At 37.8% G+C, this 26,555-nt stretch overlaps 1 protein-coding gene across 1 annotated transcript; it reads right to left on the minus strand.

Moving 5' to 3' along the window:
* Positions 1-2,975: 2,975 nt before the first annotated feature.
* LOC139720901 (angiotensin-converting enzyme-like) lies at positions 2,976-26,016 on the minus strand. The gene is made up of 13 exons (XM_071632264.1): positions 25,723-26,016; positions 21,104-21,262; positions 17,287-17,374; positions 16,852-16,995; positions 15,769-15,969; positions 14,904-15,010; positions 11,288-11,460; positions 9,216-9,439; positions 6,578-6,722; positions 5,913-6,011; positions 5,171-5,293; positions 4,002-4,183; positions 2,976-3,088 (listed from the first exon to the last, which is right to left on the minus strand). Exons 1-13 carry the CDS (start codon positions 26,014-26,016, stop codon positions 2,991-2,993), a joined length of 2,037 nt encoding a protein of 678 aa, XP_071488365.1. The 3' UTR covers positions 2,976-2,990.
* Between the last annotated feature and the right edge of the window lie 539 nt (positions 26,017-26,555).

A 26,555-nucleotide genomic window follows, 5' to 3' on the forward strand; every position in this document is an offset into this window, starting at 1 on the left:
TTGTTAACTACAAGATCATATCCGTCGAGGGCGAAAGGAAGACTTGAATCATGGGAAAGCCAGGTTTCGGTTAAACCTATTGTCGAAAATTTGCCTGATGGGATTATTTAAAAGTAACCGCAATTCTTCAAAATGTTTATTAATACTCCTAATATTGAAATGTATAAGAGAAAGAGTGGTATCATCATACTCCTTGACAGCATTATTAAACTGGTTGAGAGTAAAACATTCCGAAGATGGACTTTGCAATTGGTTTTCTATATCAAAGTCATAATCAAATTCTTGCGACGATGAATTAAAACTATCTGAAACATAATTACCGAAGAAAAATATCGTTTTGATTAATATTTGTTTCTCTTTCTGCCAAAGAAGGTCCTACCATATCAAAAAGTCATCATCATTAATTGAATTAAATGCAGTGTCTGTTGGATTGTGTAGTACAGGGTGAGCGTGAGTGCCATTGCTTGGGTCCACGAGGGCACCTGTAGAGGGCAATACATGGGATTTTGACATCTTGAATGTCTGTGATGTACGAGACTAAGATAAAAGAAAATGCTGCATCTAAAATTAGTTTGAAACAGAGTCAACGTAACATTAATCCCATACACGTAGTACCACGTATATTACAGAACAACGTGTTAACAATTATCTAAGAGCGTCTTCAGCCTTGATCTAATATAAAATAGAATATACCAGTTAAGAAGTCAGATTACAAAAAGGAAAAAAATAAACTAGGTAAAATGTCCCTATACATTTATGAGTATTATATCAACCATTTTCAGAGAGAGGCAGAAAAAAAAAGAAAATAAAAACCTCTTAGACTTATTGAATTCACTGATTCACGGTCGCAAAGTTATAAATGAGATGACATAGTTACAACACTGGTTGAAAGCGAATGGTCACAGTGCGAACGGTCAATAGCCACAAGCATGGCGCCCCCTGCCACGCCCCGCCGATTAGGCAAGGGACTGCCAAGCAGTACCTCAATTAGGGCGCCAATTAACAACCACGTGACAGAGAGGCGCCACGCTTCAGACTGCCTTATGTAATGAAACAAGAAGGTGATCTGAGAGGATACTCGGATCACCTAACAAAGAATCCGTACAGAAACAGAAGGTGATCCGAGAGGATACTCGGATCACCTAAAAACAAAAACCAGAAGTGTTCCGGCGCGCTTGGTGACAGGGAATGTGTTGAACACGAAGAGATTTTATATCATCTCTTTGGTTGAACACAAACGCGGCAAAGGCTGGTGACGTCACTGTCAACATGGTGGTTGTGAGTGCCATGGCGATATCAGTCCACCAAGATAGCAATTTCTTGAAGCTTCCCTATGAGAAAGAACTGTAAAAGCACGACGGTCACTGAGCCCATCTTGAACCACTCATGATTTTTTTTTTTTTTTTTTTTTTTTTGCAGGGGGAAGTGAGAAGGAAAAAGGAAATGTGAAGATTAAATCACAGACGACGGGGTTAACCCTGAAATTGAGGTATACGCACACAATGTAGCCCTACTTCAAGTTTCGTCTTCCGTTTTGACCCGTAGTATCACAGTCACGTTGCCTCACCCGAGTGCTAAACTTTTATCAATCATTGCATCCCTCTCTTTATACAGTACACCAATATCGTCCTAGATTCCTTTGCAGAGCTTCTACTTTCAAATGCTGCTGGAATCTAACCTGGTACACTTGTCAAAGGCAAGGAGGTCTCACCTCTCTGGTCAAGGGCAGTGGCAGACTTCAAAAGGCGCATGGTTGTGATGTGTTGGTGTGTTGATGTGTTTTGACTCCTTTAAATGTATTTCAGTCATTCCTTTTTTATCATCAAGTCTTACCGAACCTCAAACACTGATGCAACGAGAGGCAAAATTCGTAGCGAAGAAATATATCTTTGTTTTTTGTTTTTTTATCAGCGATAAAAAAGTACATTTGCTACATTTGCTACATTTGCTACATTATAAATGCTTCCTAACATTTCATATTCGCTTCAGCATCGCGCTACAATCTCTCTGCTTACCAAGATCGTTTGATTTTTTTTTTCATGCCGCTTAGGGTACTCTGAATCCATTTTTGTGTTTGTGTGTGTGTGGTTTTTTTTTTGTCATCATTCACGGACACAATCTGAAAACGTGGCTTTGGTAATGGACAGAAGAAAATATCATGCAGCAGAGAGCATAAGTACGATGTAGGATTCAACTTAAATTTGATTACATCATAACGTTGATAGCCAAAGCAATATGCAGTGTTGTGTGTCATACGTATCATCATACATATATTTCTATCCTTACAATTATTTGGTTAGTTATCCCCTCCTCCCCTAAACACCTACGTATATGCAAACACACACACTCACACAAACACGCAGGCATTATAAGCAAGGCAAAACCAATCACATTTTTATACATGTATAACAGTAGATGTCTAGCGCTCGCCCGAGTATCGCAAGTTCACCTTCCACGCTTTTTTGCTATTACCTTAAAAAAAGGGAAGGAAAAAAAAGCTTAGGAAACTTGGCGAGGCGTCCCAGAGAGACTTACAGTCTCCATTTGTATGTTTAGTACCGTTGATAAGAAAATACTGAGAGAATTGAGAGAACTGAGAGAAATGCCAATTTTCATGAAAAGTTACAAGTTCCCTCGTCGTGTTGCTGACACATGTTAAGTGCTCTTTCATTATGCTATAAAAATGGAAAGATGTTGGATTTCTTTATATCGTTGTCCATTTGTGACGTCATAAAGTGTTGTAATCTTCTAATCCAGCGATGGCTGCAACAAAATTCAACATTTCGTAACTTTGGGATGGATTGTTCGATTTCCCCCAAACTTCGCTGATGTGTTCTACAATAGTGCTGCATTCCCTCAATTTACATGTGGGTTGCATTTGCCTTTGATCTGCGTAGTTGGTATGACGTCAGTCTGTGAGAGTTTGTGAGCACTATACTTTCGTTTGGCATCTTCGCCCCACCGAACTGGTCCTGTGATACGCCATAATGTTAAATCACTCCGTTGTAGATAAAAGCGCAAATGAATGCAAGCAGAATTGCCGATCCTGGCTGCATAATTGCCCCTCTGCCACTAAGTCCCTTTGGCTCTGTATTTCGATGAATATGAAACAAAGGAAATGTAAAAATGCGAAAGTTTCGTGATCACATATTATTATACAGTGGCAGGCTACTATGAGAATGGGTACAGATTCGCCAACTGAAGAAGGACCTCTTTAAAAATGATAGTGATAACATCGAGGAATACATATGCGCTGACCGCATTTGTTTCGAGTGGAATAGATTAGAAGAAAAGAACAGGAAGGAAAAGAAAAGAAAAAAAAAGAAAATAAACAAGAAAAGAAACAAGAGAAAAGGAATATAAAGAAAAGAAAAGAAGAAAAGAAAAAGGAGAGAAAAAAAGAAAGGAAAGGAACGGAAAAGAAAAGGAAAGAAAAAACAAAACAAAACAAAACGAAACAAAAGAAAAGACATCACAAACCAAACAAATTTGCAGAGGAAACTATACTTACAGCAGAGGTAGTCATAGGTGATGATATTGATACTATTATACTGTAGATGCTAACTCCCAGGAAGTGTACTGTGTATTTCTAGTTTGAACCGATATCGAGAATTATATAAAATCCGTGTCTAATTGAGTCCCCTTCCAGCTGCCTGTCAACATCAGCTGTAACTTATGTTTTATCTATCCAAATTTAGAATTAAATTTCAATTCAGTTTTATTTTCTCAATAAAAAAAATGCATAAAATGTAACAAAATACTAAGATGCATAGAATTACCACAATTCAACTTGGATGTGCAACAGAATATTACTAACATGACGGTCAATTTATGAAAATGTTTGTATGCCAATAGTTGAAATAAATAAAACATATAGATTAAAAAAAAATGAATATAGTTGAAATATTAGAGAAATGGGGTTTTATTAAATTTGATTTGCTCAACAGATACAGCTTAGGACCATCGGCATAGCAATAGATGTAGAATGAATGGTATAATACCTTGAGGGGTGTACATCTCTGGCCATCCCAGAACGTCTCCGTTCTTCCGGTTCTCCTCCTCGAGGTAATCAATGAGTGGCCGGAAGTATTCCACCAAATACTCGGCACTCAAAGTCCTGTCACCAGTCATAGCTTCCATCACATCAGGCCATGGCTCGCTCGAACCTTTCTGCATCATCTCACTGAAATCGTAAAATACGAGAGAAAACGTGTCAGTAAAGCAAAAACAGATAATCCTCTAAATCGGACGTTACGATGCTGGTAATCACAAAGAATGATGGCAACCACAAAGAATAAAGGTTAAACTTTTAAAACCTTTTAATCAGTGAAGTCCAATAAAAATCATACTTCTATGGTTTATTGCTATATCTTATTGCAAATTGCGTTGTGAATTCTGAAACAGTGATTCATTAGGTAAGAGTATTCTTTTTTATTCGAACAATAATTTGTTGTGTATACTTTTTATTCCCCCCCGTGCACTGGGTTATTCATTATTCTATATTATACGTACAATACTCACCGGAAACACATACATCTAAAATACTTCAAGATGCGTTAATTGTATTATTTGTTCCCATAGAAGAATAAAAAAGGAAACATGCATCTCATATTTAAATTAGCAATGCAGTCCATGAATTTAAGCAGTCCAATTTTATTTTTCACCACCATAAGACATGCGTGAAATTCAGAAGTTGCCATCAAGATAATGATAGGGTGATAATTTCTGCTGCAAATTTGCCTCACAGCTTTATGACTTCTTCTACATCTCGACACTATCAGGTAGAACCAGGGTATCCTCAGTGAATTCACATTTAAAATTTCTACACGTGAATCCCTTCTTGCGCTCCAAGACTCAATGAGTGCCTCAACGAAGGAAAACGGGACCATCATGCACTCACACGCACCCATCAGACGAACGCTTTGCGGATATACTGAGATCTTTCTAAAAGAAAAAAATAAAACAAAACACATAAATGAATCAGAATTGCTTGCGTGTGATTAGAAAAAAAAATCCATTATTCAACATTCACTGCGATTAATATTCAATGGCACATGTACCATGATAGCGGCAAAGCCAAACTATTCCCTAAAAAATACAAGGTATTAACATCTTCCTGTATTAAAAGAATGAAGACGATGAATTTTATTGCAATGATATTGGAACTCACGACAGCAAGGTGCCCGCTTCTTTGGACCCATGGATGTCACAGGTGTAAAGAGGGCCAGTGTGGTTGGCTGCCTTGCACAAAGCGCCATGGAATTGGAATTGTGTGATGAAGCTGATGAAATACCTATCAGGGGTAGATGTTGAAGAATCATAATAGATGTATATATATATTATGGTCATTAACTGTGATTTTGTTTTCTCGAAGAAAAAGAATGACACCTCCAGTGAACCGGTAGAAAAGTGATAGAAAAGGAAGAATATTAAGTCATTTTTACGAGAGCAACAATTGTGATTTTGAGCATGAATATTTATGACGTGTGATATCTAAGTACATGTATATTACATGCGCCACCATTGGTATATTTCTATAATGATAATTGAGATACATACTTTCTTGTACAGAATACTGGCAGAAGGAATAAATCTAAGACCGAAACAAGCTTTGCAAAGACCACAGTCAAACGGAGCCCAGTAAATGTCCAGATTATTACTAATATTTTGTGGATATCAAATCTTCGGTGTTGACATGTGCATCCGACTTATCGAGCTCTTCTAGCATTGTCTACGAAGAAATTTGAATGAACAGCAAAGGCAAAGGTATCGCGTCTTAATAAACAGGAATAGAAATCTATCAACTATTCTCAAATGTCTCATAAAAAATATAAATAAATGAAAGGAGCTTTAAGCCGTTAGAAGTGCAGGTTTTTTTTTTCGTTTGTTTGACACACATTTACAAATATCACCTTATGTATGGAACATTTGCCGCTATGTGATATTTTGCCGCTGGGTCGAAGTCGTCTTCAGTTCGCTTCACCGGTGGTATAATACCCTGGTACCGCAGCCTTAAGGGAAAAGTGTAAGAAAACAAATAGTGACTACCCTGAGGGTATATATTTTGAAAATCATCATTATTCTCATCATTCTCATCATTATTCATCATTATTAGTAAGCTTTCCTGGGCAAAGATGCAGATTATAGATAATGCCATTGTTCATGTAGACTTTTGAGATCTGCAGCATGGTAAGTATATTGCAGGAAACCCTTGTGTCATTTCGCACTTCTCATCTGGTATTTTGCTAGCCATTGATTTCGAATGTTGTCGGCTGATGATATGTCATAAAAACAAAAAGAGATGTAGGAGTGTATCATGAAATTCGTGAATTAACCTCTGGTACTTCCGTGTCACTTTATAGCATTAGAAATATGACCACACAAGTATCTCCCTTTCCATCTCTAAGAGCACTTCAAGAAAACGTCCTCTATTTGTTTTTCCTTGCAAAGTCATAATATTGCTTGTTGTTATTACGTTTTAACATAGAAATAGTCCTGTTTATGGCATTGTCCACTAACAATAACATAATTATGAAAATGGAAGATGTGTGGTATAAAAGCAATATGGCTGCCTTGCCTTAATTTCCACCAGTCTGAGTTGTATCGCGACTCGGGGGTGGACCCGTTGAAGACGCTCCATCGCCATTGGTCAAATAAAATGCCAGAAGGGAGGAATGCGATCTTTTCCAAGGCGATTCCCATCAAAAAGTTGAGATCCGCTTCTGTTAGAAAGATGTGACCATGAAAAAGCGTTAGAGCAGATTTGTTTCTTTATTGACTCATACTAATAAGCCACAATACAGTATACCAGTTGCTGGTGATACATATTCTATCAGAAGGATCTGCAGCTTTCACATAACCTCGAGATGCTAAGAGAAAATGATGATGACGACGACGACAATGATGATGATAGCGACTGTAGCCCCTGTTTGGTGCAACATTGAATGATATGTTTCATGTTGTATAGTTTCAATGGTTGAAACTAGTAGGCCCTATATAGGATGACCAGGATGCTGCAACAAAATGAAAGTGGGCAAGCAGCTCACATTCCTAAGCACTATGGTCACTACCGGTCAGTAATGGACCGCTCTAAACACACACCTGTGTGCTGACAGATTCCGAAGTCCAGCCAGTGTGGTTGCCATGGTAATGCACATGATATATACCAGCTTCTGGTAGGAGCTTGCGTCACTGCCCTCTTCTTTCCCTCTCTCCTTTCTCTTGCTTTATCCACTCCCACTCTTGGTTCCCAAATCCTCTCTCTCTGTCTCCCCTTACTCTCTTTACCTACCACTTCCTCTCCCTTCCCCTCTCTATTGCCTTTTCTCGAGAAAGTAGCGTTAGTCATTTAATGAGAAATGGACTCTTCCATCTCAACAGATGAAGGTGGATAAAAGTTATTCGAGTATATTGAAATTATGATATTTGAGAGTAATTAGTTTAAGACAATGTGTTTCATGTGTTATGTGTATAAGTGCTAATTACAATGTGGTAAAACAGCACACTATGTAGTACAAAAAATATGCTTTACCTGAAGACTCCACAACCGCCCCCCCCCCCCTCAGATTACAGTATCTACCCTCTAATTTAGCAAGATGGTACCATCCACCTCAACTTGCATCATTTTGGCTCAAACTTCCTCCTCTTTTGCTCCCGCTCTTCAAAGAGCGAGGATGTGTTGAGCATCCCAGCTATTTACAGTCTTCACAACTTTGGTATTTCAGGTAAGCTATTTGCACTCAATTTAATTTATGTAGTTATTGATATGTGTGATTGCTTTTAAGTAATATCAACTAGGATTAATGAGATTTTGCTGTAGTTCAAGTATTTGAAACAAATCAATTGATAACACGTGCCTTAACATTTCATTGATTCTACGAGTTAAGCTCATTTGCTTTTATGATGATAAGGACTGACACTTTGGTAAATTGTACTTGGTCATCTGTTCATCTGTTCAGTGTTGCTACGCCGCGCATGGTGCTTTGTTTGACAATTCAATTGCATGACTTTGAAATGAAAGTCACATTTATTTTGGATTGAAATGAAGTGATATTGTCAGGACTATCAGATAGACTGCAGCTATCTGTGACTGCCATATCACATTAGGCTCACAATGCATTTATGTAAAGCTTAACTGAACAGATAGTGCACTTGCTATTTTTAATATTGCTTTCAATGCATTTACGTACGGAATGTTATTTATGTTTGAACACAACGTTTTAAGATTAATTGATTCATGTTTGAACCATGAAGCTTCGCTTCTTTTAGTAGACTATGTCTTTGAAGTTAACTATGAGTAATCATTTGATAATCCTCTTTTGCTCCCGCTCTTCAAAGAGCGAGGATGTGTTGAGCATCCCAGCTATTTACAGTCTTCACAACTTTGGTATTTCAGGTCAACTCGACTACAGTGACCTGAAACAATGGCATAAGTAAAATGTCTGCACTGAAAACTTGCTCAATCGTTGCAATGGCTCGCACTTGGTTAAATTGTTAGGAACAAGCTTGTAATGACTTAAGAAATAAACTGTCGAGAAACAGGACAACTAAATCCAGACATGTATAGGGTCTGATTGGAATGCCCTTGGCATGACTAAATCATATTGTACATAATGTATATGTGTTTCTTATTATAATCATTAAAGGAAGCTATATATTTCCTTTAAAGACAGCTGTCTTGATAGTTATTGATCAGCAGTCATGGTAGTGAATTTATTTAACCACTCCTTACTGGTGAGCATAGTATGTATGATGGTGACTGTAAATGAAAGTGTTTCACCATGCTGTATGTGTGAATGTGTATAGTTGTGACTGAGTGATGTTGATGTGACTTGTTGCACACTGTACATACGTTTGAAACCTTCCCGTAGACCGAAAGGTGGGGATATATTTTGAGTGTTAGTGTATAACATCATAGTACATACACATAACAATAAGCCCAACAAAAATTCTTCCGCTGCGTATTAATATCTGTGTTTTATGAAAGGTCCTCCCCCACCCTAAAAGCTTCGGCGCTACACGATTATAATGAATAGGCCTATGATGATGATTAAGATGATGAGGATGAAAAAGAAGAAGAAGTAGTAGTAGGAGTAGTAGAAGTAGTAGTAATAGTAGAAAGAAAAGACGACGTAGAAAAAAAGAGATTTGATGGGCATAATCAACTTGATGAATTTTAAGGATACTTTCGCGTCTGGAGACAAGCGGTAACTCACCGCGATCAACCTCAAGGTTTTCTAGGAGTCCGACTTTGTGAAGATGTTGGGGCGTAGAGACGGAGAGGGCTAGCACGTCCCCGAGGGCTTCGTGGAAGGCGGGATTGGCCCCGCCTCGGAATGTTAAGGGAAGATCCTTATACATCATCTGATATTGGGTGTGTCCCATCTCATGATGAATTGTTATGAAGTGACCCATGTTTACCGTCGTGCACATTTTGATTCTAAATTGGGAAAATAAAGAATCAAACAAACAAACAAACAAACAAACAAATAAACAAACAAACAGAAGAACACCAAAAAGGAAAGCGGCTTGATTACCTTTCAAATTGTTATTCGATTCATTCTCAATATAGTGTGAGATACAAATAATTTCACCGTAAGCACAAGAGTGAGGTGTATCACGTTTTATTATCCCACATCGATAGCGATACTCTATGTGCATGGTAGTTCATTAAAATCGGTCATGCCATTATGCAAGCACGCACACACACACACACACACACACACACACAAGCACATGCGTAACATATTCACATTAGAGTTTATACAGCACCTTTACACCCCCTTTTACAAAGCATTGTACAATGTTGTAACACAATTATCATAATTGTACAAACATTATTGACAAATCAAAATTACTAGAAAGTAGACTAAGCACGAGTACTGAAAACTTGAAGGTGACATCAGTGAAATGAATAATTTCAAAGAAATTTCTTGAAATGGTAAGCCATGAGTGTATTTGGATAGAATAAATCGATATTTGGAGACTATTTTGAAATTTCTGATGAAATGCAGAAAATGAACAATCACCAAAACACTGTCTTGCATGCTGACATGAAAGAATGATTTTCATAACAGGAGATTTGACTTCGGAAAGTACTGTAGAAACAGGAGGTCGAATGAGTAACATGGTGCCTGATACAAAGTTCCAGACAGCCAGAATCATATTCGTAAATAGTACAAATGAATAGCAAACAAATATCGGGAACAGATATTGCAAACTCTCGTCTATTATGAGAACCAACACTTTCTCACGCAAGGTATATGATTATTATGTATTTCAATGTTTCATACACGAACATTCCGATTAGTGGAAGATGAGGGCCCTTCTGAGAACTTTACGTTTTACCTAGAAGCTATTTTCATTATAATCTTATTTTTGTATTCAGTTTGTAATCATGTATCATTATTATTTTTACTGTATTTTTGTACATAAATATGCACGCACAATATTTTGTGTTGTTCTTTTGCAAGGGCCCTTTTAAAGGACAAGTTCACCTTCATAAACATAAGGATTGAGAAAATGCAACAATATTAGTAGAACACATCAGCCAAAGTTTGAGGAAAATTGGACAATCCGTTAAAAAGTTATGAATTTTTTAAATTTTTGTGTTGGAACCGCTGGATGAGGAGACTACTACAGCTTGTGAGTCATATGCGTACAACAGTATAAAGAAAATGTAAAAGAAAATTCAACATATTTTCACTTTTTTCGCATAATAAAAGAGCACTTGACTTGCCTCTTTCTAAAGGCAGGGGGAATAATATTACCCATAACATTTGTCGGTAACGAGTCAGGGGAGTGTGTGTTTTTTTTAAAAGATGTAATTTTGTGAAATTCTCTTTATATTTTCCTTATATTGTTGTACGCATGTGACATCTAAGTTATTCCTACACTGCAGTAGTCTTCTCATCCAGCGGGTAGTGCACAAAAACTTCAAAAATTCATAACTTTTGAACGGATTGTCTGATTTTCCTCAAACTTTTAATGATGTGTTCTACTAATATTGCTACATTCTCTCAATCCTTATGTTTATGAAGGTGAACTTGTCCTTTAAAATCAGTTCTGTAACTGAAAGGGCTACCCTGTGAAAACAAAACAGAATGAATGAATCAAAGAATAAACAAATAAATAAACAAATAAATATATAAATAATTAGATACATGTAAATAATTGAATAAATGAATAAATAACATTCGACAGGTAATCAATACGCAGGTAAAGTGGAATCGCGGATGTGAATTTGCCTGAGTTTGTTCATCACGTTCCTTGGCTGCGCTGAACTAACCTGAAGTCCCGCTGATTACTAAAGTCCCAAGCGGAGGGGTGGCAGTTGACATTCCGCCCGTCCGATGGTCGGACCAACATGGAGTCGTTCCAGAAAGAAGCAGGCAGCGGATCAAGCCCCAGAGAGATGAAAAATTCTTCGGCCATCTCGTACATCTTGATTACCGTATAATTCTGCATCGTCGTGTTGGAACGCAATATAGGGTACATGCAGGTAATATGAGACTATTAAGCTCATTTGCATAAATGGCATGAAGATGCATACAGAGAAACCCATCAAACTTTGTTTTTGGGAATTAGCAACTATTCATCCTTCCTTTTATATAGCATTTGCACCAATCAAATATTTTTGTTGACAGTTAATATGCAAATTATGACATCATCGCAGAAGTCTCATATTACCTGCATGTGCAGGTAATATGAGACTGTGCATGGTAGACATTGTGTCAATGTTAAAATGACAATCTTATGTCTTAAATTCATGACTTTTTTCTATTGGTGTTGTTTGACTATTTAATTTTAATAGATATCATATGAATATTATCTAAAACTGAGACAAATAACACAATTTTAAGCCAAAAATTGAATTTAAGCATGAAACGCCATTTTCCGTGTGTTTGTACACAAATCTCGGAAATTCTCAAATTTGACGCCGACATGAGATTTCATTACGGACATGAGATTATTACGTAAAGGTCGTTTACTTTTATTTTTCACAAAATAGGTATCAAATGTTGCACAAAAGTTCAAAGAAAAAAAGATAATCCCGATGGGCATTTTATTATATTTTATTATTCTTTTTTTTTTTTTGCAACTGAGCTAGGCCTGGCCTAGCTCAGTTGCAAAAAGAAAATTGAATAAAAAATAATAAAAACCGCGGAAATATCACACAAAACGTTGAGACCCCAGTCTTTAATGGTTAAAACTATGAAAATTGTGAATTCAAATGTTTGAAGTAATCGTGTACAGTATCTAACACATATAAAATAACACTTAAACTAAAGATTAAAGCACACCAAATTAATTGTGGCATTAATTTGGAAGCACCCTATCTAAAGTACACAAATATTAATTTACATACATGTTCATATAGCTGTGTGTTGTAATTTGTGATACATTTTTTATATACTTTGAACATAAAAAAACTGTCAGAGAAGAAAATGAGGTATTTTGATGTTGGCTTCTATCTAATTAGGCAAGTCACTTGAAATCAGAGATGTCAATAAAACCTGTCCGCCATATTGACGTCTCATATTACCTGCAGCTTGTTGGGTCTTGTTGGTCCCCTTTGAAGCCATATAACACATATTTAGTACAGTACATAGACCAAAACACACTTTCTTTGGTTAAACCAATCAATGAGCTTACGTAAAATGCAAAGAATTGATTTCACACACAATAACTTTACTTACACCAGTGTAATTGGTGAAATGTCAAATCTTATATCAAGGCTAAAAAATACTGTAATTTTTACATATCTTTTCAGTATTTAGTGATATTCTCACCAAACTTTCAGTCAGCGAGCAGGAAAATCATCAAGAACTAAGCACAGTGATGATACAAAACTATAGATGGCGCAATATGCATTTTGGAAGTGGTTCAGGTGGAGTAATAAGGGTTTTTAAGTCACGCGTGCCATATTACCTGCAGTATCATATTACCTGCATGTACCCTACGCCGTTAAAAAAAAAGAGAGGGTAGGAAAGAAAGAGGATGGAATAAATGGACTTAAAACAAAGGAAATCTGACCAAAAATGAAAATATTTGTCAGTTAAAAATTGAGTAAAGAAAACGAGATTCCATCGGGATCCCAACCCGAGTCATCCGCATTGGTAAAATGATGCTCCACCGACTTGAGTTGTAGAAAGCCCAAATACAGTGTCCGTCGGCTAGAAACCCTTAATTCGCAGTGGTCATGTGGACAGAAGCTGCTGTAGTTCGTGTGTGTGTATGTGTGACACACACATACACACACACACACACACATACACACACACACACACACATACACACACACACACTGATCTGACATAAACCCTTAAAGGACAAGTTCACCTTCATAAACATAAGGATTGAGAAAATGCAACAATATTAGTAGAACACATCAGTGAAAATTTGAGGAAAATTGGACAATCGATGCAAAAGTTATGAATTGTTTTAATTTTTGTGTTGGAACCGCTGGATGAGGAGACTACTACAGCTTGTGAGTCATATGCGTACAACAATATAAAGAAAATGTAAAAGAAATTCAACATATTTTCACTTTTTTCGCATGATAAAAGAGCACTTGACTTGCCTCTTTCTAAAGGCAGGGGGAATAATATGACCCATAACATTTGTCGGTAACGAGTCAGGGGAATGTGTACTTTTTTCAAAAGATGGAATTTTGTGAAATTCCCTTTATATTTTCCTTATATTGTTGTACGCATGTGACATCTAAGTTATTCACACACTGCAGTAGTCTTCTCATCCAGCGGGTACTGCACAAAAACTTCAAAAATTCATAACTTTTGAACGGATTGTCTGATTTTCCTCAAACTTTCAATGATGTGTTCTACTAATATTGCTACATTCTCTCAATCCTTATGTTTATGAAGGTGAACTTGTCCTTTAAGATGTACTTCAACAAATGCGAGGGATCACCGAAGCTATGCATTTCATGTAGGCCTAATAAACGCAAACAAAGGGGCACTGACAGGCAATGTACATAATTAATCAGTGAAAATGTCATTATGTAATCAAACACTAATAAAATTCATATAAAAGCGGGGGAGACCGATGTAAATAGGCAATAAATGACCTTTAATCGGTACAGAAAAGTAGTATGAATCTCACAGTATTCAGTCACAGGTGCTAATGCTCAAGCGGGAAGAGAGAGAGAGAGAGAGAGAGAGCATAATAGAGACAGCTGACATGTTCAGGGAGGAAAGAGAGAGAGAGAGACACATAGAAGGAACAGCTTCCAACCCCTTCCTCCACCCCCTCCCCCCCCAAAAAAAACCCAAAAAAACCCGACAACAACAGCAACACGACACAAGCACGCAAACAAACAAACAAAACTACTGTTAAGCCACTTAATTGAATGGTTGATGGAGTTTTGAACTTTTAAGTTATGTCAAGAATTTCTGGGCGTCAGAGCACAGCCCTTGGAATACTTACATCTTTCACTAGCACAGGCCAAGGTTGCAGCCGGAAATAGCCTCATTCAAACCGTTTGGAATCCCTCGAACATCCTGAGAAACAGTGTCCTGTTTGACATTAACTAGGGTGATGACCGGTAGATGAACCACCAAACACTGACGAACTTTCATTGTCACAAGCTTTGGACAAGCGTCATTTTGCACATGTGTCATGAATCCAGGTCAAATTCCATTTTGTTTGTTTGATTTTTTTTTTCTCCCGTAACGTGATGTCATGAGTAGTCATTTTTTATACATGTAAACGTTTTGTGCAAAATTTCAAGCAATGAAAATATCTAACAGTAACCACACAGTTTGTGTTATGTATGTATGTATGCCCTTTAATTATTTTGAGGCTTTCCCAAGACAACCTGAAAACATGTGAGTGTAAATTCACATGAAACAATGATAAAACATACAGATTTGCATGTTGTTTACCTGCTTTACCATGATTCTGGTCAACTCTTTGAAATCCACTCGAGTCTTGTTTGGAAATGGCTCACAAATATCGCTCAGGTAAGACCAAGTCTGGGCCCACATGTTACCTGCAGAGTGACGTAGCAAAAATTTCTGTCATATTTGGCATCAGGGACGCATCTATTAATTACGACACCCAACAATGTCCAAGAGAGTGCATTTTAACATACACAATTTTCTAAACAATGCTAGGCATCAAGGTTTGGCAATGAATTATAATCTAGTGGCAGAATTTCCATGCATTGTTCTTCGGGGGAATGTAGTACAAGAAAAAAATAGTCCTATTTCCTTGAGTTTATTGCTGCAGTAACGAGATGGAATTAAAGTCTTCGCACCTCCCTGGTTGTAGTATAACAGATTACCTACTGACGTACCAGAGAATCTTCACTTCATTTGAATCCACTTTGCCTGAATTAGTAAACAATAACGACGACAACGATAATAACAAGACGAACGGTAATTGGTAAAATGAAAAGAAGTGGCAGAGTTCTGTATGTCACGCAGTCACTGGGAAGCTTGATAGATAATGACTTCACCATTTCTTGCATAATCATTATGACTCATGCTAGTGTTTCTCACAAGCATGTGAAAGCCTGAAATGAAAAGTCAGAAACTTTTAATCATCTTTGTCCTATTTTGTTTGTTTTAAGTCAGGGTTTTCCCCCTAAGTCAGTTTGTATCTTTGTATATTTGTGTGTGTGTGTGTGTGTGTGTTTGTGTATGTGTGTATTTTGAAAAAGAAGGAGACATAATTTCATATTAGATTTGATCAGATCAGATCAACTCAATCAACCAAATATTACATGTATGATGATATATGACATACCCAGAATATGTGCCGGTATTGGTCCCCGGAGGTTGATGTACCTTGGTCCGTAGAGGTTGTAGAGCTTTCTCCTCACGTAGGCGTGAAGGCTTAGGTAGAGGGGCTCCAGCTGATGGTAGAGATCATCCACCATTTCGGCCAGGCTGGGAATCGACTCGACTTCATACGAACCTCGCCACGCCTCCCCACTGTCCGCATAGCCTACAGGGCGTATTAAAAAAAAAAAGTTTTACTTTTGAAAAATATTTTCTTAATTACATTTCAAAATATTTGGAAGATTTTTTCATATTTATGGATGCCCAATAGTCTCATCTATCAGGTGCAATCAACAAAACAAGAGCGTCAGTGTTGAGCCAAGCGTGAACAAAAAATTGTTTTGTTGATTGCACTTGATAGATGAGACTATTGGGCATCCATAAGTATGAAAAAAATCTTCCAAATATTTTGAAATGTAATTTAGACAACGTTTTCAAAAGTGTAACTTTTTTTGATACGCCCTGTATACCGTTGTGAGAAATGGATTCCGCGTGTGTGTCGTGATTTCATCTGCGATTACATCATTTCAAGGCTAAAAGATATTCTATCAATACTGTCAAATTAGTCATCATCACATCATATCAAACCCGATCAACATCATTGTGTCAGTGACATTTCTGGCATAATTGAAGCGTGTACGGAATCATAATATTTTGGGTGATCAGCTGTACAGATATGGTAACCAGAAGCATCATTACCGCGACCCCGCTTGCATTTTTTTTATAATGATATCCTCGATCACTCTCGTCAAGTATTTTGACACGTGAGCTAAACCTTTAGCTTTAAACACTGTTAGAGTCACAGCCTTCGTGATAGGACCGCAGATGTTGACAGCTAAACCCAGAACATCTCGTTATTATTGACCTGGTACTTATCGACTATACCAGCTCTCCCTTTCAAACGAATAGAACTGGTACTGAAACTTTACGCTTTTACTTTACCTATTGAGGGAGAATAATGAAAGGAGATGTCAAACCTCTACACATTTTATACAGCTGATTTTTAACAGGTCCTGTGACTAGGGGTTGATAATAAGATCTTCCATACCATTGGCCCTTGCAATTTTGTTCTTGGTCTGCACATATTTAACAAAGTCAGCTCGGGCCGGCGCTCCGACTTCGTCCCTCCAAGCATCCCATGCCCAGAACAACTCGTCGTAGTCTCTTGATCTTGCCATGATAGTGTGCAGATCTAAAAAAAACCATAGAAGGTAAGGGAGACAGTATAAAAATGTAACGTGCAAAAATCATTATGATAAATATGTCTAGACTTAATTTGCCCACAAAGCCGAAAAACATTAACGAGATGGACCTATAACTAGCAAAAACAAAAACACAAAAAGATTATACAACAAATAATACACAATGAAATGTTGCCTAAAAATTAAACTCGGGCATTAAAATAAAGGCATAAACATTCTGTTGGCGGCAAGCGGAACAGCTTCACTCCTTAAAACCAAGGTAAACTTAATTATGATCATACCTGGATCAAGAGGGTAGCAAGTTCCGTCTTTCTTGCACGGCTTTCCGCTGGAATAACGCCCTTTCATAGCAGACAGTAACTCCAGGTACTGTTAGAAAGAATTAAGAAATAAACCAGTTAGAACTGTTATTCTCTCTTTAGAAATGTTATGAGAGTGGTTATTGAAGCATTTAGATCTGATAAAGCAACTCTTTAAAAAGATGACATCAAGTAAAGAAAACGAATTTGTGAAAGAGACAGCACTATCGGGAACAGAAAAAGTTAAACAAACCTTCTTTCCTGTACGGGATAGCATTGCACCTATTTGAACCTCTGTCGTGAAACTACTTTCAACATTCAAAAAGTTTCTCTGAATTTGCTCCCAGGCTTATACTTGTTTCGTCTCGTCTCGTCTTTGAGCACAGCTAGCTTCACTCATGTATACAAATTCAACCCTAACACTGTCACTGGTTTATTCGTTTGTTTATTTGTTTGTCTGTTTGTTTGTTTAGCCTGATAAAAGCAACCAAAGGTGTTTACAAAAAATTAAGAAGTCGTTAATGAAGGTTAATGAAGTAATAGACACTATGAGCACTTTAGGGCAGGTTGTTTGAGAGCCTCTTTTTTTATTTTTAAGGGAATCATCCACTCTATGCTTGCCTGTAAACTTATCTGGATTCTAGTGTTCAATACAGTATGACGACATAACTTTAACATTGAGCGAAATTAAACAATGATATTGTTTCTCATGTAAATGTTACATCACTATAATCACGCTTGCCCCTCAAATTCTGTGCGCGAGAAATATCGATAATTTCAAAAATCTATGTATTATTTCAAAGGGGATGGCTAGTAACTGATCAGTGGGAATCAGTGGGAATGCTGGGGGATGATTGTTCCAATCCTTGTGGGATTCATTTAAGAATACATCATATATATATTGTTGTGTGAAAATTATTTGCTTCAGAATGGTCTCATATTCAAGTAATGTGCAGTTTAATCGCCCCGTCACTGTACAGGCATGCTAACCTGGAAACATTAAACTACACATAACTTGAATATGAGACCATTCTGAAGCAAATAATTTTCACACAACAATAGATACATAATGTACTCTTAAATGAATCCAACAAGGATTGGAACAATCATTCCCCAGCACTGCCACTGATCAGTTACTAGCCATCCCCTTTAACGTTGTCCAAAGAAACATTCCTCCTTTCAAGATCATCCTTACTTTGACCTCCACTGTGAACGCAATAGACAATTAATTAAAATCAGCAACGGCCTTTTTATTCCATTTCATTTCTTCTTCTTCTTCTTCTTTTTTTACAAAAAAAGATCAAACGAATATCGTTTACACTATGATCGCAGTGGCCATGGCATCCCCGTCTGTCTAGAGTTTTGTTTGGTCTTGCTAAGATCTCTCACGGCGAGTCGTGTTATTCGTGAAGGGTCGTTTGGGAAAGGAGTTTAAGGCGTGCTGTACAGCTCGGTCCGCGGTCTACCACGGATTCCAATACGTTCTCTCTCGGCTCTTAATGGTCTGATGTCTGACACGATTTTACGGTCAACTACGGTCTACAACGGTCTACAAAGGTCTCTTTATGGTCTGCGCCCAACCGGGTATTGATGAGACGCTACACTTTTAAAGTTCTGTACCAAAGCATGCTGACTGTCTTGTGCAGGGAAGTAGAAAAAGAATTCCATCTCCCTTGATGTACATAACATGTGGTTGATAACGTGGCAGTTTGTTTTAATAATAATAATAATAATAATAATAGCTGCTTATATAGCGCATAATATTCCTGGAATCTCTATGCGCTTTACACAAATGGGTAGAGTACCATAAACTACAACTTACATAATTTTAACAAAACAATATAATTAAACATACAAAATACAACTTATCATAATCATTTAATAACAAAACAAATATGTTTTTAAGGACTTGAGGAAAGTGTGAGTACATGTGATGGCCCTAAGTTGACTTGGTAATTTGTTCCAGAGTACAGGTGCTGCTGACTGAAAAGCCCGATCCCCATATGAACATGTTTTGGTTGCTGGTATAACTAATAAATTCTGGCTAGAAGATCGTAGATTTCTTTGTGGAATATATTCAATGATCATGTCAGACAAATATGTTGGGGACTTATTTATCAATGTTTTATGACATAATGCAAGGATCTTAAACATGATTCTCTTATCTACAGGCAACCAATGCAGGTGTGACAACAAGGGTGTTATGGGATCTCTTCCTTTTGCTCGCATTACAAGTCGGGCGGCGCAATTTTGAACAATTTGGAGTTTTCTTATGTCTTTTTCGGGCAGGCCAAATAGAAGGGAATTACAAAAATCAATTCTAGAAGAAACAAATGCATGGATTAACTTTTCAGTAGTTTTTTCGCACAAATAATTTCGTATTTTCCCTATTCTCTTTAATGCACACATTGCAGATTGAGTCATAATTTTAACATGTTCTTTCAATTGAAGGTGTTGATCCATGTGTACACCCAAGTTGCGTGCTTTGGTTGTTTCATGTACATCCAGTCCATCCACTACAATACATGCTGGTGAAGACGCAGGATTAAATCTCGACGAGAAGTGAATTAGTTCAGTTTTCTGTGGATTGATTTTCAAACAGTTTTTGTGAGTCCATGAAAGAACATCAGCAAGACAGTCATTGATCCTGCTTATGGCATTCTGTAGATGTTGTGGTCTGAAAGTTAGATATATTTGGGTATCGTCAGCGTACAACATTGTCTCCAGACCATGAGATTTGATAATTGCTGTTATTGGAGAGCTGTATAATGTATAGAGCAACGGTCCGATAATCGAGCCCTGAGGCACCCCACACTTATCATCGATTGGTTGGGACAGAGAATCGTTAACCTTCACAACATGTGAACGTTGGGAAAGGTACGATGATATCCAATTCAGTACAGTCCCATCGATGCCATACAGATATTTTAAACGGTTTAGCAAGGTCTTGTGATCAATTAAGTCAAATGCTGCACTGAAATCTAACAGGACCAGCAAGACTTCATTTTTTCATCCAAAGAAACCAGAATGTCATTCTGAACTTTGAGCGGAGCAGTTTCCACACTGTTGTGTGACTTGTAGGCTGCCTGAAACGGGTTGTGCAGATTGTTTGCCGATAAGTATTCCTGTATTTGTTGGACTGCAGCTTTCTCAATTAACTTCCCTATGAAACAGAGGTTTGCAATTGGACGATAGTTAGACAATTCGTCTGCAGAAACATCATTTTTCTTGCGAAGTGGTGTCACAACTGCCTTCTTGAGTGACAAGGGGAAAAATCCAGAATTAAGACTAGTGTTAATAGTCGTTGTCAAGAATGGTAGTAACACTGGGGCACACTTCTTGATCACCGTGGTTGGCATAGGATCTAAAGAGGAGGATGTTGCAGATGTTTTGGGGCGGTAGAAAACCGAAATACAATTGTATGAATAGACCGTTATAGACTGTTACAATCCCAACTCGGCCAAAAGCTAACCATAGTGTTCGCTGGTCAGTGACCGCCACATGGCCGTATCAGACCGTTATGGACCGTTTTGGACTGAGATTGACTGATATCAAAATATGAAGATCACTAAATCCGTAAAGTCCTGTCAGGTAATGGTCAAAGATGGTCTGATAACGATGGGAACCTCGAACAGGGAAACTAAGGTTTAGATCCTAACCTCTGAGCCAAAGCAGCTCTAATCATCATTGTCATCACTTCCACATTGTCGCGTCATTTCTGTTGTCATTATCACCAGCATGATTGTGATTGTATGATTATTAAGTTCGTTATCACTATATCTGTCATAATGATATTTACGTCTTTGTATTCCTCTTCGTTCTTCAACGCTGACCCGCCTTCGAAGGTGAGGGAGTAGAGGAGTTGCTTTGTCCGCTCCGAGAATTCGGTGTCGTTGAAAACCAGAGCCCGAAGACGCATCTCCGCGGAGAAGTTTGACGACTTGAGCCGTGCCTCAACCTAACCAGAGAAGTATGGAAAGCCAATGCATTTACAAAATAACGATAACAAACACGATAAAACCCTCTATTTTTGCTATAGGCAAAGACGAGTAATGCTGTCGATACATTATTTTCATGCTCGTTTAAAGTGTAGTCTGCACCGTCGGGCAGGGAATTTCGTAACTCATAGGCAAGTATATGTACATGTACCTATATTACCTAATCCACCAAAGAACAGCATCAGTGCGATCTTATGTCAGACTGACGCCCTCTGTAATGACCAAACAGATTTTATAGGGTTGTAAATCTCTTTAGAAACGACACATCACTCGATGCAATCGATGTATGCGAACGGAGAGTGTATCATTGCATGTCCCTGCATGCACCCATTTGCAACCACCGCGCGCGAAAGCGTGGTATATTTCAAATATTCTTATACTTATTTCAATCGATGTCTTTACTGTTGTCAGTAACAATAGGCTGTGGCGGCGATCGCGGGAGTTGAGGGGGTGAGTGGAGGTGTCCCCGCCCCCTTGATTTCTTGGGGGGGAGGGGGTCCCCCTCTCCCTTAAGTTTAAGGCTTAATATTATTACATTTTTATTCTACCTCTATTAAAATTTCTGACAGAGTTTGTATCGGCGAACGTGTTCAAAAGGTAAACATGTTTTATAAAAATGTCCATTCCGAAAATGCGAAATTTTTCTCATGTGGGAGGGACATCCCTCCCACACCCTTCTCCGTTCTATCTGTCTTCATGACATACAGTAAAGAAGCATATGAATGTATAATTATATATATATGTTCGGGCACCATCTTCCCTCTCGAGTGTATTATTTCGCTTTCGGTGATGCCGTCCCCCACTTCCACTTGTTCTTGTTTACGTGAAATAGCAGTCACTGCAGTCACATCCTTCACCTTTGACGTGTACGCGTATATCATTAAAACGAACGAACGAACGAAAGTTGCTCACTGAATTTGTATGTACTTGATAAATTCTGAAAACGGGTCACTATTTCCTCTCTTTTTTATCACAGAAGTCATAACCATGCTATAGATATTTTATCGCCATTTGCTTTTAAAGCGAGAACAGTTAAACAACTTCTTCCGGTCCACTCTAATGGAATTTATAACAACGACTTTTATTCAACGTTGTATCCTTTAGTTGGCGCGTTTAAAAAAAGGGGGGAATAGTGAAATCTAGTCAATATTAATGAATGAAAGCTGTGAATTTTGTCGCAACTGCATCCTTCACAGTCTTTTAGGGGAAGATTTTTGGTATCAACTTCCCATTCGATAGGATATCAAAATCAAGATCTACTGTGACGGCTCCGCAGTCAAACTCAGCTCGACGTTCGTGTTACACTGCCCATTTCGAATGCACTGCAAAATGCCGATATATTGATGTCACAAATAACCTTCTGGGAAATGTAAAAAGAAAAAAACTGTCAATCGCTATTTTCTTTTTTTACAATCTTGCATGTAATTTCCTCGAGAATCAATTTAGTCCCACTGATTGGCTCTTACCAGTTAGAATTCCTACTGCAGTACATCCATACATTTCTGGTATCTGTAGCTTTAACATGAGTTCATGCACACCTCAACTCTATCTGTATACTTCCGTTTGCTTTTACGTATACAAAACGTATACGAACACAAAAGTTTCATTGTAATAGAAGGGAAGATATGAAAGTTAGTGAAAGTTGGAGTATATCATGTTTCATATACATGTATTTTCACAAATTAATGGTATCAGACACTCAACTGTCTCACACGCAAATTAAACGGAGTGATTCACTTTCAGATAAAATCTGTGTTAAGTACATTTCTTGTCTTTTTCTATGAAATATTTTGTGCAAAATTTTCATAATTGTGATTTCTTTTGACTGTTGTATGTATTATGTATTGAATGTCACTGTGTATATTTTGCATGCCTTCTGAGTGATTACCGTACTCTTTATGCATTCTGCATTGTAATGTCAGAAAATGTATATCATATTATGTATATTTTTACATAACAATATTATGTATATTTTTACATAACAAAATACTTTGAACTTAGATTAGAACTTAGAACGTAGATTAAAGAAATAGAACTGTACCTACTGTGTTCCTCACTGTTAACAATGAAGCATTGATGACTTTTACAAGAATGAAATGAATAATGGCTGCTTAATCATATTGACAAAAAGGATGATCTTTTGATATCTTGTATAAAATCGAAAAAGCCAAAGTGAGAAAATACCGAGATCACCTCATCTACTGCGCAGTGATATTATGGTTATCGTCGATGTCATCGTTTTGCTATTAAAGAGGCAGAGTCACCTTGAATGCGTGGAATATTTTGTTTTCTTACTTGTATCAATGAGTATGGGATTACCTTTAACGATCATGGGGAGGAAACGGGCCCGTGATGTGCTCATCACTGACCCGAACAATTTGCTGAGGTCAACCTTGGAAAACCTTAGCAACAGGAGTCCTAGATACGCGTGATAACAATTTTTGTTTCGTTTTTGTTTTTTCTATTTTTGTTACCTTCTTTCCTCTGGTCGTGGCCGAGATCTTTTCATCTCAGGGGAATTCATGTCAACTTCAAGTTGTCAGTTTCTTGTTTTCACCCCTCTTGACATTTTGATTTGATTGAATTTCAGACTCGAGTATGTGTGCAACATTCTATCCCTTTGGAAGGATTTGCAATCATTGCGTGAGAGCGATAGCATAGGTTTTCCCGTTCATTTTCAAACTTTTTCCATTCAATTTGACAGATTTGTAGTTCAATTTTGTCCCGAGAAATCTGGAATATGGCAATCCTATGGACAAAGTCTATTCAATTTAGTAATTTGTCACACATTTTCGTCATTTACAATTCAAATTCGTCCGTCACACTCGCTGCACACGTAACAGCAAAAGTAATTTCGTCTTTTAGCGATCATTTTCGTCAAATTTTCCTTCAAATTCGTCTCATATCTTTTCTGTTGTGATTTCTTGGTAAGGAAATTATTTTTTCAGGCAACCGTTCACTTTTTCCACATTTAGGAGTAAAATAAACACACGTGTACCCCACCTCCACCCACAAAAGACACACACATACAACTACATCCTAATCAGAGTACACAAACGGAAACAGTGATCCGTGATTTCCAGGCACATAATGATTGAAGACAATTTTACATACATTTGTGTTTGTGGGGGTGTTGAGTTTAAGCCCATTTTAGCACAAAAAAATAAAAGACATTAAGTTCTTTGCCGTTTTGATATTGTGTGTTTGTATGTGTGTGTGCGTGTGTGTGCGTGTGTGTGTGTGCACGCGTGTGTGTGTGTTTGTACGTGTGTGTTTTTTTGTACGTGTGTGGAGGTGGGAATACAAGTGTGTGTATGTTACTCCTAAATGTGGAAAAAGTGAACAGTTGCAGGAAAAAGGAAATAAGCAAAAAAATAACAACAGAAAAGATAAGAGACGAATTTGAAGGAAAATTTGACGAAAATGATCGGTAAAAGACGAAATTGCTTTGGCTGTTGTTTCTGCATTGAGTGTGGCGGACGAATTTGAATTGTAAATGACGAAAAAGTGTGACAAATGCCTAATTTGAATAGACTTTGTTCGAAAATGATCGACGAAAGACGAATTTGAAACAAGGATTGGCCTACTCATGATTTCTTGGGACGAAATTGAACTACAAACCTCTTAAATTGAATGAAAAAAGTTTGTATAGTAGCGCGTTAGACCGTGCACCTATCTTTTAGTTTTTAGATAGCTGAAAGCCCTAATAAACAAGGCCTTTCCACATTATTCCTTCAGCTGCTTTTATTATGTATACGTATATTACCTACCTTCTTACTTGATGGTAGACCTATAAATTTAGGTTTACCCAAGGAGGTACTAGTACCTCCTTGGTTTACCTACAGATATAAGCAGAGAGTTGGGACCCCATCTCCCTGGTTTGAAATAGCATCATTTCTGCATTAATACGTACCGCTATTCTTGAATATTTCTATCTTTTTTCCTTTTTTTTGGGGGGGGGGGATGAAGAACTTAGGTTACCTAAACATCTTTATGTTATTGCCCACTTTTCAAGACCGGAGTAAGATTAAAATAACTTTATATTCGAATCCTCCAGTTGAATGTATGTTATGGTATATAACTAACACAGCAACCAATATAAACAGGATTTTTTTTTTGTTCATTGTACTCAAATTACAACTAATCTTCGTACATCGGAGTTTACTTTTTTGTGTGTGATATCAGACATCTTTAACTCGTTCATTGACTCCAGTTCGTATGTTTCTATCTACAATCAATCTGACAGTGTGAATGCATGTGGGATGTTACATTCAATATCATTGCTTTTCGCATGAGAAAAAAACACATCAGTTAACAAGAAGCACAGTGTTAATTGTTCATTTTGTACAAAGATGTATATTTAGATTGGACATCTCTTTCGTTTGTATAAATAAAAACATTTGAAACTAGACAGGTTTACCAACTGCTCCTGGTTGTAGCGGGTGATATTGGTGTTGTATATCCACGCTTTGCTGGCAGAAAACGAGTACACTTCCATAGCGAGCCGGTTATATTCTTCCAGGAATATCACGCACTGGGTTTCGTTCGCGTTGCTCCCTTGTTCTTGGGCTGCCAGCTCGTCCATGATGGATGCCGCTTCCACCCGGCCGGCTGGTGGCGTTGCTTGCGGGGTGGTAGTCGCCGCCGTCATTGCGCACATTGCGGCCACCAGAACGATGACGAAAAAAACGGTGGTGTGAATGAGCATGGCCATAGTCTTGGTGCTCACCAGTCAGTAGACAATGGTGAGACTGAGACGTATGTACTTTCTCTCCAATACAATGTATAATTATCAAAAACCGTAGCCAAAACCAAGACAACAAACCAAAACAAAACCAAACAAACCCGTCCCATGCAGTCAACAGTGTTACATTGCGTACATCAAGCTGGTATACTGTCACACTGTGTCCATCACTTCCCGTTGGACCAGTGGAGAGGAAGTCTTTCTGAAACTCCATAAAAGTGATCGCAGATGCCTGGATAATGTGCTTTCACCGTGACGGGCATGCCGAGAGGAAAGAAAGATGAGAGGGAATGAAGGAAACATTGGAAAGAAACTTTAGGTATGTTTGGTATGTGAGAAATATGCTTGACCTTGGTAAGCAATATAGGCCTACGATATAGGAGGGATTGGCTGAGATTCTAATATCAGTAGGTGCAATACTTGCCCTGTATGACCTTATCATTCAACGAACTATATCAAAAGCAGCATCACAGAATAATTGGGAAGGCTGGGTCTTGTCGAGCTTGTGT

The sequence above is a fragment of the Diadema antillarum genome, unplaced genomic scaffold (assembly GCF_040938485.1).
Source record: "Diadema antillarum isolate AM-2024a unplaced genomic scaffold, OU_Dant_1.0 scf00000001, whole genome shotgun sequence".
NCBI classification, from domain to species: Eukaryota; Metazoa; Echinodermata; class Echinoidea; order Diadematoida; family Diadematidae; genus Diadema; species Diadema antillarum.

Coding starts and splice junctions, on each gene's coding strand:
- LOC139720901 (XM_071632264.1), bottom strand. CDS start 26,016: ATGGCCATGCTCATTCACACCACCGTTTTTTTCGTCATCGTTCTGGTG. Junction 16,996..17,286: donor TTGCTACCCTCTTGATCCAG/GTATGATCATAA, acceptor GGTTTTTTTTAG/ATCTGCACACTATCATGGCA. Junction 6,723..9,215: donor AAACCTTGAGGTTGATCGCG/GTGAGTTACCGC, acceptor TCTTTCTAACAG/AAGCGGATCTCAACTTTTTG.